An 18,000-nucleotide genomic window follows, 5' to 3' on the forward strand; every position below is an offset into this window, starting at 1 on the left:
AAGCACTACCGGGACAGACCCCAAGCACCAAGCCAGTAGAAGCCCTTGAGCACCACTGGAGTGTGGACCCCAGACAAGAAAGACAGATATAAAGAAACATTAATAAGCAAATGGCTAAATTTGGGAAGAGACTCTGTATCCTTTAAAAATAAATAGTGCCCTGGAAGAGCAATTTCCCTTAATGATACCTCAGTGGATTTAATGAGACCGTTCCTCAATTTATTTCAAACGTCATCAAGCAGCCAGATAACTGTTGCATTGTAAAGCTGTCTGAGCAGAAGCTAAGTAGTGGGTTGGGAAATGATTCATTTCTCTTGAATAAGTGCTGATTGAAAAATTCCAGCTCACAGAATTAGAGGAGTTCAGTGAAAAGATGGGAATAGACAATTAATTAGCATAAGAAAGACAGATGTTGCTAACAAGCAGGAAGTGTAAGTTGGAAATGGCTTGAACTTTGCTAAAATAAGGCAGAGATTAATATCTGCAACTAATAAAAGTGCAGCAGCAGTCTTAATCCAAAGTGACTGATAAATTCAAATTGTATTATGAGTGTTATGAGTATTTCATGTTATTTGAAATGAAAATAAAAATAGCAGGCACACTTTAGCTTGTGTAGTGCCATGATGACATGGCGCTTCAGTGGAATGTTTAAAACTCATGTTTTGGGGCTAGAGCAATAGTAGGGCGTTTGCCTTGCACGCGGCCAACCCGGGTTCGATTCCCAGCATCCCATATGGTCCCTTGCACTGCCAGGAGTGACTCCTGAGTGCAGAGCCAGGAGTTGGCCCTGTGCATCGCCGGGTGTAACCCCAAAAGGAAAAAATAAAATTAAAAAAATAATAATAAAAAAAATAAAACAAGTGTTTTGTTTGAAAAGTTCCTTTTCTTCTTCTCCCTTCCACTTTCCCTGTTCACAGAGCCTTTTTTGCTGTCTGTTGGTCATTGTGTGTTGTACATACTCATCAAATGCTCTGTTCTAGAGAGAAGAAATGGTTACTTTAGGATGGCAGACAACTCGGTGTGCCTTTGAAACGGACTGGGCTCTTACCCCAACTCTCACAGGGCAAAACTGGCAATGTTATTAGGTGTTTGGGGGGGAGGGGAGGTGCCTTTCTGCTACATGAGAAGTGATAAGATTTTTTTGTTTTGCCGGATGCTCAGTGATCACTCCTGGTAGTGCTCGGGGACCATATGGGGTGCCAGGGATCCACACCAGTTTGGCCATGTGCAAAGAAAGCCCCTTCCCCATTGTATCTCTCCAGGCCCGCAAGATTTTTATATATTCTTGGTTTTCCCTCAAAAGAAGATTTTATATCTATCTATCTATCTATCTATCTATCTTTTTAAGGAATCCTTAGTGGCTTTTCACAGAGAACCAAAAAAACCAAAATTCACGAAAGACATCTCAGTTTAGGGAAAGCCACACTGCCTTTTTTTTTTTTTTGCGGGGGTCACACCTGGCGATGCACAGGGGTTACTCCTGGCTCTACTCAAGGGATGATATGGGATGCTGGGAATCGAACCCAGTTTGGCCGCATGCAAGGCAAAAGCCCTACCCGCTGTGCTATCTCTCCAGCCCCCACACTGCCTTTCTTGTGACTAGCAAGACTAGCTATTGTCAAGTTCTTAGCTACTACTAATTGCTAGGGGACTGCAGAGTTCTTGTGGTCTTTAGTCATAAACTCAAATGATTTCCTCCCCCTCCCCCCCACCCCGCCCTTTGCTCAAGGATCACTTCTGGCAGTGGTTAGGTGACTTCATGGGGTGCTGGGGCAAGCACCTTATCCACCGTACTGTGGTCCCGATTTGCTGTTCTTTTATCAAAATTCATCTGCTTCTCATTATTTGAATTCTTTTTATATTGTAGGTAAAATTTATGTTTACCAAAATGTACACTTTCTTCCATTATTTTGATAAAACTACAGAATATTTTCATTGCCCCAGAAAGGCGTCTTGTGTTCCTTCCTATTCAGTTTTACTCCCATCTTCAATTTCCATTATCCCTAACTGTTCTGTTTTTTGCGCTGTAGGTCGCTTTTGACTGTTTTGGAGTTTTACATTATTGTAATATATTCTGGTTTTTACAGGCCCTAAAATATATAGGGAACAAAGTAAGAAGGCAAAGGATGTGGGGAGGTGGACCAAAGAAAACCAAAATAGAAGAAGCAAGAGAGCTCCTGGCTTCTACCATCTTGACACATGTACCGGTAAGTACGCCTGGCCGCTCTGATGGGGGTCCATGCATTTCTCTGGAAGAATTTTGAAATTTGAGTGTGGGTTTCATGGATCTTGCCATATCAAGATCAGAAGTGAAAATGTAAATTGGATGCAGCTGAGTGGAAGACACCATAGCTTTGAGGTTATCAGCCGAGAGTGTCCTTTCCTCAGGGTTGTCCAGAGGCACTTTTTTCTGCTCACTGGTAAGCGTTGCGGTTGATGTCATGTGTTGAGAATAGACAGGGGCATTTCTTTCAGGAAAAGCTGGATTTAACCCAATCTTTTTATTGAAGCGATCATTTGGTACGTCTGGATAGCAAACTAGCTCTTAGAGCTGCTCTTACACCATTCCTCCCTCACGTAGGTGATTTCTCTTAACACATTCCCGAGTTTGTGGAAACGAATAAAAAGGAAATAAGATGGCCCAGTGGAGAAACGAAACCATCTTTGAAGGAGAGTCAACTTTGTGAAACGTGTACAGAATTTCTGAAATCCTATGTGATTTCGCAGAATTTCTTAAAAGCAATTAACAAAATGTATGAAGGAGGAATGCTTGCTGTTACGCTTCAAAATTAAGATCACCTAAGTTATTGTCATTGTGTTCAACTTAATAAAACAGATCTCCGGGCTGGAGAGTGGCAGGTAGGGCAATTGCCTTGCATGTGCCAGACCCAGATTTGATTTCTGGCATCCCAAATGGTCCCCTGAGTATCACCAGGAGCAATTACTGAGCGCAGAGCCAGGAGTTACCTTGAGCACTGCCAGGTATGACCCCAAAATAAATAATAGAACAGATCTCACTAGACTATTACTCCATGTGTGAGGAAATCTAGAATGTATATAATGTTTTTCTGTAGAAAAGCATATAAGGTTATCTTGGGATCAGCAGAGATAGACTGTACACCATAATTTTGGATGTACAGATAAGATATACTATTTTTTTTTTTTAATTTTATTTCAGGCACTGTGGTTTACAACTGTGATAGGGTTTCATGCATAGGATATACTTAGTTGTCTAAGTTCTTAATGTCCCAGAACAAGCCAGTGCTGTTGATTATTTAATGAGTCCTGTTTTGACTTATTGATTAGGCCAGATTCTTTCCACGGGTTTCAAAATGTGTACTAGAGAAGATTGAATAAAACATTTGCAGTCAATTCATTTGTCAGTGCATAAATTTATTCAACGGCTATGTGTTTGTACCAGACAGTGTTTTAGTTCTTTTCTGTTAATTTTTTTGGGACGTGGTGGGAGGGACCACTCCCTGTGCTGTTCAGGGCTTACTCCTGACTCCGTGCTTAGGAATCACTCCTGGTAGTGCTCAGGGGACAATATGAAGTACTGGGGGTTGAATGTGGGTCGGCTGCCTACAGGGGCAAGTGATTTGCCCGCAGGATGATCTTTCTTGCCCAGTTTCTATTATCGTATGCTGAATGTACATTTCTGAAATTTATTGACTTAAAGTAACTGCTCTTTGCTATGTTCTGTGGTTCTGTTGTTGGTCTGGGGTCTGTGATGGTGGTGATGGGGGTAGAGAGCAGGCTTTCGTCTCGGTGCTGCTCCTCAGATCAGATTGCAGACAGTTAGAACTGAGGTCCCAGATGGCTTTTCCTATCTCTCTGTGCTCCTCGGTGCTTTTTCACGTAGATTCTCTCCCTGACACAGTGTCCTGAACTTCTTTTGTGATACTCCTAGAATATTAAAAGCAAGGAAAGAGAAATAGCCAGTTTATAAGCCAATCTGAGGGCGGTGATGGACTCTTAATGAAAGTGTGATTTGAAACCTCCAGGAAGGCATAGATAGTATTCATCTTTGAAGAAAAGATACCATAGATACTAGGAATAAAAAGATGAAAAATGAACTTTCAGGAGCTGTGTTAACTAGTCGAATTTCTCTGAGTAGGCAGAATCCTAGATGTTCATTAGCTTCTTTAAGTATTATTATAACATTGGCTCTTTTCTTGTGTCACTTTAAATTCTGATGTTCTTGTCTCTGAATTTTCCTCTGATTTCTGAATTACAGGTTAAAGAATTCAATTTCCGCGCAAAGTGTATCTATACTGCAGTTATGGTGCGAAGAGTAATTCTGGCCCAAGGAGATAATAAAGTTGATGACAGAGACTATTATGGTAACAAGAGATTGGAATTGGCAGGACAGGTGAGTGAATTATTTCATGGCAGAAATGTTATTTTTTTAATAGTTTGGAATTCATTTTATTTTATTCTATTTTTTTTTATTGAATCATTGCGAGCTACAGTTACATAGCTTTCATGTTTGAGTTTTAGTCATACAATGATCCAGTACTCATCCCTCCACCAGTGTACATTTTCCACCCCCAATGTACCTCCCATCCGACCCCTCCTTTTGCAGACAGTTTCCCTCTCTCTACTTGTGAGCATCATGGTTTATAATACAGATACTGAGAGGCCATCATGTTTTGTCCTTCATCCACTTTCAGCACACATCTCCCATCCTGAGTAATCCCTCCAGCCATCATTGACTTGGTGATCCCCTCTGTATAGCCCACCTGCGTTATACCCCCGCTCATGAGGCAGACTTCCAACCATGGAGCAGTCTTCCTGGCCCTTGTCTCTACTGTCTTTGGGAGTTAGTCTCATATTATGATATTTTATATGGAATTCATTTTAGGATGGGCACAGACAATTGAAGAATAGGTTACATACACGTAAGTGTAGACCTTTCACAATTGATCTCTTTAACTTAAGAATTTCTTTTAAAATTCCCTCTTAATTTCTTACGTATGTTAATATCCTTGAACTTCAGTTCATTTGGGTGAGGTTGGGGGCAGAGCACCCTAGTCGGCAGTCTGGGGCCCCTCTCTCTTCCTGGCCAGAGGGTGCAGTGCTGGGGCCCCCCTGACTGTGTGGAGGATTGTGCGTGCGTGTTCTCCTGACTCCTCAGCAGAATTTGGTCTTCTTGGTCAGTGTGGAGGACATTTTAGGGAAGGGGTTCCGTGAGTTTCCCTTTCCTTCCCAGGAGCCCAGCGATATATTAGCAGCATGTGTTGTGCTGAACCCAGTTACATTAGATCCACCGGAGAATCTACGAATTCTCTGAGAATTCAGTTCCCAGTGGCCCCTTCCTTGTCTCAGTCCCTCCATGGAGACACACACAGATATCCGTGCTCGTCAGCTGAGTGACTAAGTGATGTGTCAGATGGAGTAGGAAGCGCCTCACTTGTTCTAGAAGTAACGCGTCAGCTCAGCACCGAATTCTCCAAGATTTTACCTTAAAGCCCCTTTTCAATTCTGATACTCTTTCTTCAGTTGCTGTCTCAGTGGCAGCACCGGCTGTAGGCCTTGCCATCTGCCTCATCTCCTGTTCCTTTACGCTCCCTATCAAATTAGTCACCACATCTTGCTTCCTCAACACTTCTTAAGTCTTTTGATTTATCTCCAGTGTAACTGCTAAAGCACAGTATCAGTGCAGCCTCATGAGGAATCGCAGTTTCACCCTAACCTCATTCACGCCCTGCAGTGCTAATAAAATAATCTTAACAGATATCCTCTCACTCCTGTGCTTGAGAAGTTTGAGCGACTCCGCATTTCTGAGAGCAACTGCGGTCGCTGCAGTGGGATGTGGCGTGGCTGATGGAAAGATGCCAGCAGCCAGTCAGAAGCCAACATGTCTGTCTGGGGGCCACATCACCAAGTCACACAGAATGTGAATGTGGGACAAGATTTGGGAGCCTTCTTTGAGGTGCTCTGCCAGAGGCAAGTTTGTAGAAGAAATCCTCTAAAGGAACAGTTTGTCCTCATTAGTAAATACGTATTTCTTCCGAGTTGTATGTGTGAACGTTGCTTTTCCATCGCTGCCAAGCTTTCTGGCGAGAGGGGATTTAATCAGTTCAATGTGGGGATTGCTATAGAAGTTGACATATGCTTGCTTCTGTGTCTGTGCCTTTTCGTTTGGGAATGTTTCATGCATACAAAGCTATATGTAACGTATATGGGTCTGTGTTAAGACTCCTAAAGCGAATGCGTCTTGTTTCCCTTTTTTTTTTTTTTGAGGGGGGCACACCCAAGGGTGCTCAGGGCTTACTTCTGGCTCTGGAAAACTCCTTGAAAGCTCAGGAGGCCATTTAGGGTGCTGGGGATCAAATCTGGGATGACCGTGTACAAAGCAAGTACCCTACCAAGCGCCCTCCCCACTGTACAGCTTAATTCTTGGGAAGAACATAGCAGCAGTGTGCTTGAATTTCCATGCCTTCTCTGATTCTTTTTGTTTGTTTTTTGGTGGGGGGTGGGAGGGAGCTAACTCCTGGCTCTGCACTCAGGAATCAATCCCAGCAGGCTCAGGAGACGATGTAGGATGCTGGGGATCGAATCTGGGTCAACTGCATGCAAGGCGAGCGCCCTGTTCACTGTTGTGTCGCTCCAGCCCCAGGTTTCAGTCTTTCTAAAATGCATGAACTTTTCCTTGGAATCCTGACATCCAAACAGAAGTGGAGCCTCTCTTGGGCCGTGATGGTTTATTTCATTGCCTGCTTGCCGTTCTTAAACACAGCCTGAAAACTCTCTCAAGCAGCACTTTTCAGCCAGGAGCCACATGACTCCTGTTGACCCTCAGAATATTGCAGGGGGCCACAAGTGAGAAATCACCCAAGGGCTGGGTCTCTTGAGACTAGGGGTCCACCTGTCGCACGGGGAGACTGTGGGAGGGAGACCTGGCCGGAAGCCGGGCAAAGGTTGAGAGCACAGGTCTAGAGTGACAGTTCTGAGCAGGTTTCATGGAGTCTGTGATGCCGCGCTGTGCGCCTCACACCAGGGTGAGCCTCGTCCAGCTTCTCAGCACATCTGCCCCTGCCCGGTTGGGAGTCCCTCCCGGGATCGCGTGGTGGATGAGGCGCAGTGTGGCATCTTCTCCCCAAGTATGCCTTTTGGAAGGGAGAGGAAGAATGAACAAGTATGCAGTGAATAGATGTGATCAAATTCGTCAGAACTTTTTAAGAAAACGTTGTTCGAGGAAGAGATGGGGGGTGGGTTGTTGGCGGAGGGGGTGTTGCTGCAGTCAGGAAGGATGGTTTTTGAAAAGGCGATCTATTTTCAGCTTAGTTCTTCGACATTCGGGCTGAGACTTGAGTGAGAGGAAGTCAGTCTGGCATCACCTTGGGAGCTGCAGGAGAGCTGAGATGGAGCGGGGAGTGCCCAGGAGGTATGGTCAGGGGATGGGTGTGAGGAGGGCTGGTGAGAGGTGGTAGGCAGGGACTGGCATGAAGGCCGTGGTCAGGGGTTTGAACTAGATTTTATGTGGTTTACATGCAGTGCAAAAGCCATTGGAGAGATTTGTGGGGGTTTTTTGTTGTTGTTTTTTTTTGTTTTGTTGTTGTTTTTTTTTGGGGGGGGGTCACACCTGGTGACGATGCACAGGAGTGACTCCTGGTTCATACACTCAGGAATCACTCCCAGCAGTGCTAGGGGGACCATATGGGATGCTGGGAATCGAACCTGGGTTGGCTGTGTGCAAGGCAAACGCCCTACCAGCTGTGCTATTGCTCCAGCCCCGAGATTTGTTATTTTTTAGACTTTTTTTTTTTTTAATCTGTAGCACTATAGATTCAAATGTCCTCCCATTGTTCATTGATTTGCTTGAGTGGGCCCAGTAACGTCTCCATTGTGAGACTTGTTGTTACTGTGTTTGGCATATCGAGTATGTCGCAGGGAGCTTGTCAGGCTTTGCCGTGCAGGCGAGATACTCTCGGTAGCTTGCTGGGCTCTCCAAGAGGGGTGGAGGAATCAACCCAGGTTGGCCGAGTCAGCTGCATGCAAGGCAAACGCCCTACCCGCTGTGCTATTTTTTAATCTTCTGTAAACATTTTTCTTTTAAAAAAAATTTAATATTTTTAAGACTCTCTGTGAGATACAATTACAGATTTATAAACTTTCGTGATTATTTTTCAGTCATACAAGGATCGAGTACCCATTCCTTCATCAGTGCCCATTCTCCACCACCAATGTTCCCAGTATCCCTCCCGCCAACCCTCCCCGCCCCACCGGCAGGCATATTCCCTTTTTTTCTCTCTCTCCTTTTGCGTGTTAATGGTTTGTAATACAGGTAGTTAGTGGCTATCATGTTTGGTCCATAGTTTACTTTCAGCACGCATCTCCCATCCTGAGCGAGCCCTACAAGCATCATTTACTTAGTGGTTCCTTCTTTATCCCATCTGCCTTTCCCCCCAGCATGTGAGGCCAGCTTCCAAGCCATGGAGCGATCTTCCTGACCCTTATCTCTATTATCCTTAGGTGTTAGTCTCCCATTTAATATATTTTATTATTGCTGTATTCTAGGTGCCATGGCCACCATAGTGTGTAATCTTTGTGGGGTTTGTTTTTTTTTTGTGGGGGGGGTCACACCTGACAATGCACAGGGGTTACTCCTGGCTCATGCACTCAGGAATTACTCCTGGCGGTGTTCAGGGGACCATATGGGATGCTGGGAATCGAACCCAGGTGGCCGTGTGCAAGGCAAATGCCCTACCCGCTGTGCTATTGCTCCAGGCCCAAATCTTTGTGGTTTTGATGGACATTTGGTGCTCAGGACCCTCCACCAATGTTGCTTTCAGTCCCCCTCATCATTCCGTCCCTACCTGTCCCCCTTACTCGGTAATGTCAGTTTTGTGATCCAGTGCCAAGGGGTTGTTTCGTTCAGTATTATCTGTTCCCTTGTTTTGTTTCTCCACAGAGGAGTGAAATCATGCAGAATTTTTCCTTCTCTGACTTAACTCCTCTTCACATGATACCCTCCAGTTCCATCCAGGTTGCCGTGACTGCATTTTATTTCTTCTTACAGCTGCATAGTATTCCCATTGTGTGTATACACCACCACATCATTATCCTTTCATACGTTGTTGGACATCTGGGTTATTCCTATATGCTGGCTGTTGTACTGCAGTGAATGAACATGTCTCTTGTCAAATGAATGCTTTGGAATTTTGCGGGTAGAGGTCAAGGATTGGAATCACAGAGTCCTGTTGAAGCTCTGTTCTTCCTGTTTGTTTGGTTTTTGAACCACATTGTGATAAAATGGCTTACTCCTGGCTCTTACTCATTCTTGGTGGTGCTCAGGAGCCCTATCTGGGGTTCTAGGATTGAACCCAGGTTAACGGTCTACAAGGCAAGTGTCTTTCTCACTGTACTGTCTCTCTGGCCCCTACTCTTAACTTTCTAAGAAGTCCTTTGGGGAGTTTTAATCTGCAAAGAAACATGATGTCATTTTCAGTTTAGAAAGATGATCTGATTTGGAAATAAATGGGCCAGGAATGGGATACAAAGAAACTATTGCAGTATTTCAGATTATAGATAGTGGTAGCTGGAATCATGGCGATTTCATTACAGCTAACACTAAAAAAAAAAAAAAACGAAGATTAGAGAAAGATAGCATTTTTAGATTTTAAAGTGAGTGTCTGTTCTATGGAAGAAATTAGTGTCTGGTTAATGACTGAGGCTAACCAGTGAGTTCTTTGGATTTACCTTCAGATTCACCACTGGCTACCATTTCAATTTACTACCGTTTCCGTTCCCTAATTTGGAGATAATTTGCAGAGGGCCCGGTTTTTAGTATTTTTCAGTTGGGAAAAAAATTACGCTTTTAAGCAAATCTCTTAAAAAGTGTTGATTAAGAGGAAAAAGGAATGGAGTGGCGAGAGGAGAGGAGAGAGGCTATCCTGTTGCTTGAAAAATCAGCATTGAAAAGAGGATTCCCCTGTGCAAGAAAACATCGCTTTATAAACAATGTAAAGACATAAAAGGTATTGTGTTGGCAAAAATGTGTAAAAACCATCGCTGCTAATTTCACACCCCCTGGGACGAGGGAGTATAAATGTGCCTCAGCGTTAGATAACAGAGCCGTGCGCGCCGGCCAAGCGAGTTCACGGAGCTTTTCCCTCCGTCTCGCTGCCACCAGAGGCCTGGCCGGCCCGCCGCCAGTAGAGGTGTTAGGGGAACCCACCGTTCCAGGCTTAATCTTTGTACCTACCTTTTCTCTTTGGGTAACGTGTTCATTATTTGCTGAGCATTACTCTATTCTTTGTCTGAAAATTTTTTGTTTCGAATGCAGCTTGCTTTGTATGGGTGAGATATGGAACAGCCCCAAAATCCGGCACCCTGGAAAGCCAGGGATTTCCACCCTGTGACAAAAGAATGCCGCCTTGACTTCAGAGATTGCCTAATCCCAGCTGTTCTGATAATGTAATTAAGGCTGCCTAATGTCTTTAATTTTGCAACCAGTTTGTGTGAAAGGAGAATTTGGCACTCTGAAGGCTTAAACACTAAATAGCAATCTCAAGGCGCCTAATTAGAATTCTCTGACATTAAGCTAATTGGTGAAACTGTATTTCAGCAGCTTAACTTCTTTATTAATTTTTTTTTTTTTTTAGCATTTTCATTGAAAATCAATTGATGAGCTGTCAGCTTTTTTTCTCTTAAATATAATTTGCTCCTCAGTGTCTCGAGCAGACTGAAAGGCCTCAGAGTAGCACCGACGGGGACTGGACATTATCACCAGCATTCCATCCCCTTGAATTATTTTACTCTTGACCTAAATAACGTGGCTGACGGTGTTGTGTGTCCGGGCCTTGTGGTCTCTCACTGGGAACTGGAGAACATTATTTCTCTTAAATTGAAAATTCAGGGGGCAGAGAAATCTACTAATGAGGCAGGTACTTCTGTGGGCTGTGCGCTTGCTTTCAGCCTGTTTCCTACCTGGACATCGCCTTGTGTGTGAATCAGGAACTACATGAAAGTCGGCTGGGATTAAAAATAACTTTGTCATAATTTAAGACCCAGAAGTAAAAAGTAAGGGCCTAATTAAATCGGTGCTGAGCTTTTGTGTCAGGGTGTGTTTAGGTGAAGGGCATTTGCTTCTGTTGCAGGATGTTTATTCGAGTTCCTTTTGCCGCTTTCACAGGAAGTTGCTGCTGTGGGTTCCTTGGCCCTCTGGCCCTCTGCACCTGCTCTCATTCCCGCATTCTTTCTCGCAGGAGTGAGGCCGCTGGATCTGGGTGGAAGAAAGGACTCAGCTTTCCAAGGAGGAAGTTTCCTTTTTTAAAGCACTTTTAACACAGTAAAATCATGGCCAAGATCCAGGCTCCTGTATCTGTAGAGATGAGTTTTACTGTAGGAAACCAGAAGGACAAGTCTAATTTAAAGGGGCAAGCATACAACCTGATTTCACTAGGGAATTCCTCTGTAGGCAGAGGAGAATACTAATTTCTTTGAATATCTTCTTCAAGTCAAAAAACTACCCGTGAGGTGTAAACATTCAAAAATAGTCAATATTTTGGCAGCTCTTTCACTTAGGTATTCCTTCATCTCAGAATCTTGGAGTAATTTTGTGTCTAGTTCCTGCCCCTATAATATTACTTTATTTAAAAATTTTTTTTTTAGGTATTTAGAGGACAAATAAATTCATTTATTATTAGGACAAGCAAATAGATGTCAGAGCCTGGCAAGCTTCCCATGGCGTACTCGATATGCTAAAATCAGTAACAATGATGGTCCTCATTCCCCTGCCCCAGAAAGAGCCCCCAACATGCCTTCAGTCTACACTAGCACGTGACAGGGATGAATGGAGACGTTACTGGTGCCCGCTTGAGCAAATCGATGAACAACGGGATGATAGTGATAGTGATTTAGAGGACAAGCCTATTGATTTTTTTCTTCCTCTGCAAAGGAAAAAAATTTTACAAAGGAAAAAATGCTAACAATTTTTTAGGGGGATATATGTGTTTGTAATATATTATATTTGATTACCAAAGAAGTGTGGCCACCTTTAAGTTGCACTAAGCCACCTACTTAATTTTGTAAACTTCATAAAAAGGATTTTTGACTGTTTTGCAGGCAGACCTAAAGTTACATCCATCTTGTAATTCCTCACTTTCTTTTTATCTTGGGGCTACACCCAGCGGTACTGAGAGCTTACTCCTGGCTCTGTGCTCAGACATTGCTCCTGGCAGAGTCAGGACCACATGGGCTGCTGGCGATCGCGCCTGCGTTGACTGCTTGGGAGGGAAGCGCCGTACCCACGGCACTGTCGCTCCAGCCTCCTAATTTCTCATAATCTCTTGGGCAGGAATTCAGCAAGGACGGGGCTTCCTGTGCTGTCGCTGGGGCTCAGGGACTTCTGAGCAGGAGGACCTTAAGGCTGGCTCACCTAGGACCCGGGCACTCCCAGTGTTAGTACCTCAGACGGAGAAGGTTTCCCATGAACAAAACACAACTTTGTTGATCTTAATAACCCGTTATTGAAAGTCCTCACTCCGCATACTTGATTGGATAAATAACTCACAATCTCTGCCCACATTTGGGGTACCAGGGGCGCTTGTCACTGTGTGGTTCAGGGGTCAGCCCGGAATTTGGGCAGTTCATAGACACGGTCAGGGGTTTGCCTGCTTGGCTCTCTGCTCTCTGCCCATTCCCCCTCACGCTCCAGCTGATGGGGCAGCTCATGTCTTTGTTTCGGTTCTTCCGACCTGTAAGCCTGTGAATCTCTCTCCCAATTTTAATTTCCCAACCTTGTCCCCATTTCACTGATGCAGCCTTGCCCTTAAAAACAGGAATGCCCTTAGTGCTATTTACTTTTGATAAGTCAGCTTTTCTCCAGTCTCTTTGCTTCTGGACCCTGTTCAGTGAGTGGCTTCCAAGGGTTTTAATACTTAAAAGAGTTTATTGCCATTGTTAGTTAGTAGTTGAGTTCATTTGATAGGAATTTCTCCACCAATTGTGGAAGCAGAGCCATCCAGTCTGATTTTAAAGCTCCGTGTTTCATTCCATTTGGCTCTCAAGGATGTACCCATCTTAGATTTGTTGCCATGATTTTATCTTTCATTTGAAGGAATTCTTTGGGGGCTGCCTCTGGCTCCGTCCTCTCAGGAGACCATGTGGTGCTGGGGGTCAAGCCTGGCCCTCCTGAATGCAAAGCATGCCCTCAGCATGTTGCCATGTTGGCCCCATTTAATTTCTTTTTTCTTTTTGGGTCACACCTGGCAATGCACAGGGGTTACTCCTCACTCTGCATTCAGGAATCACCCCTGGTGGTGCTCAGGGGACCATATGGAATGCTGGGAATCGAACCCAGGTCGGCCGTGTGCAAGGCAAACGCCCTGCCCACTATGCTATCACTCCATCCTCTCCCCACCTTCCTCACACATTTAATTTCTACCATGAAGAGTTAAGAGGGGCTGCAGATGTAGCTCAGTAGTATATGGGGGAGGTCTGGATTTAACCTCTGGTTACCACATGGTATCCTGAACACTACCAGAAATAGTCCTGGAACACAGAGCCTCTAGTAACCCCTGAGCACTCTGGTATGTGGCCCCAGAACAAGGCAGGCAAAATTAAGAGGCCAGGGGTATGACTCAAATGGTGGGTTCAACCCTTGGCACTTAATGCCCCGTGGTTCCCCAACAATGAAATAAATACATTTATGTGAGTTTAAAAGGGTACATATAAAAGCAGTATTCATATCCACTACCCAACATAATTTTTAATCGACTATTATCAATAGTGTTCTATTCTTTTATGCATTTCTTTTGTGTTCCATTCATTTTCTCTTTATCCCACCATCTTGAATTTTTGGCTTTAATGTCTTCACTTACTGCTTTTCATTTATATTTTAATTTGAATTTTCAGAGTTTTCTCTTAAAATCTTTTGTTTTCTTTTGTTTTCGAGCTTTATGAAAAGTAGATTCATGTCAAATATACTTTCCTACAACTTTTTCCTTCACCCAATATTGTTTTTAAGATTCAGCTATATTATATGTCACTATAGTTCATTTGAATTTTTGTATTACATGCGATTGTGTGAAGATATTTGATGAATACCATTTTGATCCACTCACCAGAAGTTTGCATGGTTTCTCTTAAAAATATTACTATTCTTATTTGTATTTTCTGGTTCCCACATGCAAGAATTTCTACAAGTGAGATTGCCTCATCATGAGTTTGCCAAGTATATGTTGCATTATATGAATACCTAACAGTCTCCTTTATATGGCTTAGTATCAAACTAAAACTATTCATCTCTCTTCTAATAATAAAATGGCATGTCTTCATTTGCATTCCTTCCATTACTGAGAGGTTGGAGCTCAATTTTGTATACTCATTAACCATTCCTGGTTTGTCTTTCTGTTTTTTTTTTTTCCTTTTTGGGTCACACCTGGCAATGCACAGGGGTTACTCCTGGCTCTGCACTCAGGACTTAACTCCTGGCAGTGCTCAGGGGACCATATGGGATGCTGGAATTTGAACCTGGGTTGGCCGCGTGCAAGTCAAACGCCCTACCTGCTGTGCTATCTCTCCAACCCCCCTGGTTTGTCTTTTTGAAATGCCTTTTGGGTAGTTTACATTTGGGCCTGCTTGAGCAAATTGATGAACGATGGGAGGACAGTGAGAGTGACAGTGACATTTTCCATATTGGTTTTAAGGATTTTTTTTTAATTTTATGGAGAACAGGCATGCAACATATATGCAAGGGGAAAAGTGAGAGAGGGGAGAGGGAGAGAGAGAGAGGGAAGGAAGGAAGGAGAGAAGGAAGGAAGGAAGGAGAGGAAGAGGAGGAGGAGGAAGTAATCTTGGGGATTGGGCTCCCAAACCTAGACACTAATTTTTTGTCACATGTTGTGAGTATCTTCTCCTATTCTTTTTTACACTTGTTTTTATTTTATGGACTTTTTTTAATGTGTAAATTTTTTAAATTGTGGTCAGTTTTGTCTGTTCTTTTTAATAGTTTTCTTTATATTTAAATTCACATAATTAGTATGTATTCTGTGTAGTTTTTCTTTATCTTTATAAACAAAAAAAATGCAGAAAACATAAATTTCAGTTTAACAAATTGTTGCAAAACAAATTCTTTGCGATTAGCTCTCAGGCCAAAAAATAAAGTAGTTCAAGTCTAGAAGTTTGCTATCCCCAACATATCTCTACCTGGTCATAATTCTTCCCAATCTGATTTTGATGGTATTTATGTCATTACTTTTCTTTAACTTTGTTATCTAATTCGGAATTTTTAAACAACATACTTTAAATGTGCTCTTTTTTTTTGATTCTTACATAAGTGAATCATACATATTCCTTTATTTTTGTTCTTTTTACCCATACTCTGTTTTTAAGATGTGACATAATTCTGTGGTTATTTTTTTGTTTGCCTTCAGAGCTTTGTATTGTTTGATTACCTGAGTTTGCCACTGTTCAGCTAAATATTATTAGTATGGTGCTCAGAGCTGATAAAAAGTCATGTTTCTATGCTCATTTTTCACATATATTCTTATGTACTTGAAGCTTATTTCTGTAGGTTCTCAAAGTGCCATTCCTTCAGCCAGTAATCTGGGTTTAAAACATTTCTCAGCATGATGAGAATGCTTAAGTTTTGGAACCACTGCTGCATGGGTATACCTAGAAGAGAAACTATTGGATACAGAGATGGGCGGAGAATGGGAAACCATTTGCTAAGTGGTTTTGCCAGTTTTGCATTTTCAGCAGTGATTTAGGAAAATTCAAATGGCACCACATCCACAAAAAATGACTTTTCTTGTTTCTTTTTTTTTAATTTTCAAAATTAATATGGTCAATGAAATCTTGTAATCTGGGAATAACTGTTCTAAATAAAATGTCTTGAATCCAGGCATTATGTCATCATCTTTCTTTTTATTACCAGCTCCAAGAGTAGTGATAAGCATATAGAAAATTATGTACCTATTCACCATTGAATATAAAAATGTCTTTTCCGTTTTTTAAGCAGTTCTCCATCTTGTTCTTTTTATTGTATTATTAAGTTTAGAAAAGACCTATAAAGTATATTAAATTTGTAATGGATTTTTAACGTTCACTCTACTTTTTTTCCCCCCTTAGCTTTTGTCTCTCTTGTTTGAAGATTTGTTCAAAAAATTTAATTCTGAAATGAAAAAGATTGCAGACCAGGTGATCCCTAAACAAAGAGCGGCCCAGTTTGATGTAGTGAAGCACATGCGCCAAGATCAGATCACCAATGGCATGGTGAACGCCATTTCCACTGTAAGTCTGCGGCCAGCGCTACTCTCCAGTTTGTAAATTTGTTCCGTGTAGTTGAAACCTAAAGTCCTCCGAGGATCTGGGGGAAGTATATATCACTATCAGTTTATGATACCTAAGCTCACATGTAAATTGATACTTATGGGGGCATATCGAATATATAATTATGCAACCATAATGTGTTGCTTAACATACACGCTTACGAAGCACAAGTTCTCTCTTTGTTTTGTGTTTTGGGGCCACACTTGGCTGTGCTCATGGGTCATGCCCAGCAAAGCTTGGGGAAGCATATGTGATGCCAGGGATGGGACACGCCCGGGTCAGCCATATTCACATCGTAACCCCTCTAGGACCTCTCCGAGCCCCACGCCTCTACTTCCTTTAAGTCAAATGTCTTTAGTTGTACAGTGTGATTATTCCCGAGGTGCATCGCAGAGGTGATGCTGGGATGCCTGTCTGCCCTGTGGGACTCCAGCAGTGACCACCTCCCTCTTTCTGTGGGTGGTGGGAGCATCGCAGACCTCAAAGGGGTCATATCTAAAGAACAGCAAAAGAAAGATTTTGACAGGAAGTTATAAGTTTCGTGAAGATTTCATGTAACTAAGAGTATTTCTCCTCTTTGTTGGAGTTTACAGATTGAATGATGGTTTTGTATATTTAATTATTATTTGCTTGCCTCTATCTATTTCATACCTCTCTGCACAAATTAAAAATTTTATACTTTGAGAAATAATCGACAGTGTGAATATTGTCCCTATATAAACTTTCTTGCCAAAAATAGTTCTAATTGTATGAGACAAGTAGAAAATGCCCTCCCTAAGAGGGGAAAATCTTCCCGTCATCCTCCCCACCCCCACCCCCATTTTTCCCTCCTGTAATAAAACTGACACATTGCAAGCAAGTTTATTAATTGGCAACTTTTGTGCAGAACAATACAAAATGTTTCATGTCTTTGTAGGTTTCTACCCCTCATTGCACTCTCAGCTGCTAGCAAAGGCCCTATGAGTCCAGACCTCAGCAGCTGCTGTTGGTAAAGGGCGATCAGATAGGTTCCCCTGCCTTTCTTACAGATACAATAGCATAGGTCTGAGTGATGAAGTCTGGTTTGCGTTTTGTATGCCGACATAAAATTAGGTTTATGAATGGGATTTTGCCCCAACAAAAGAAGAGGAGAACGTGATGTGTTGAGTCCCTGAACAATGCAAGAATTGGTGGCTGGCCTGCTGTCATACTTGATATGAAAATTCACAGTGGGGCCAAGCGTTTAAACCACATTTAAGCTTGAGACCATATCAGGTCTTTGTGCCTATTTAGGTTTACACTCTTGCGGCCCAAACCTACCTTAAAGTAGGTGCCTGGATGCTCGAAAGGAACCTTCTTCCAATGAGCACTTTAACCCCCTTCTGTTCGAATTGCCTTGCCTTGATTCTGAGAAGACGTTAAAAATTGTCTGAAGATTTCTGGCACCTAACAGTGTTTCTCCACCTTGATGGATTTTTTTGTTGTTGTTGTTTGTTTTAACAGATTTTATGATTTTCAGGTGACAGGAGTTGTTTTGCCACTCAGTGACATCACTCAGCCACCCAGAAAAGACTGCTTTTTAGACAGACCAGCAGGAAGCCTTATTGCAGGCCTACCCTGTTCTGTAGAAAGGGCAACATGTAAAATTCAGGGTGGCCATCAGCAGAATATTTTCAACAGATCAGTTTTCTCTCTCATAGGCGTGCTTTAGAGTCCTTGTTTGTCGCCCTGCTCTCCCTT

General features: G+C 42.7%; 1 protein-coding gene across 1 annotated transcript in view; it reads left to right on the forward strand.

Moving 5' to 3' along the window:
- POLR3B (RNA polymerase III subunit B) overlaps positions 1-18,000 on the forward strand; it is a 111,218-nt gene that overhangs the window by 31,613 nt on the left and 61,605 nt on the right. The window contains exons 11-13 of the mRNA XM_056118720.1: positions 2,088-2,207; positions 4,238-4,372; positions 16,081-16,242. Coding sequence (XP_055974695.1) covers positions 2,088-2,207; positions 4,238-4,372; positions 16,081-16,242 — 417 coding nt within the window. The remainder of the gene's footprint in view (positions 1-2,087; positions 2,208-4,237; positions 4,373-16,080; positions 16,243-18,000) is intronic.

Source organism: Sorex fumeus, unplaced genomic scaffold (genome assembly GCF_029834395.1).
Source record: "Sorex fumeus unplaced genomic scaffold, SorFum_2.1 ptg000003l, whole genome shotgun sequence".
NCBI lineage: Eukaryota > Metazoa > Chordata > Mammalia > Eulipotyphla > Soricidae > Sorex > Sorex fumeus.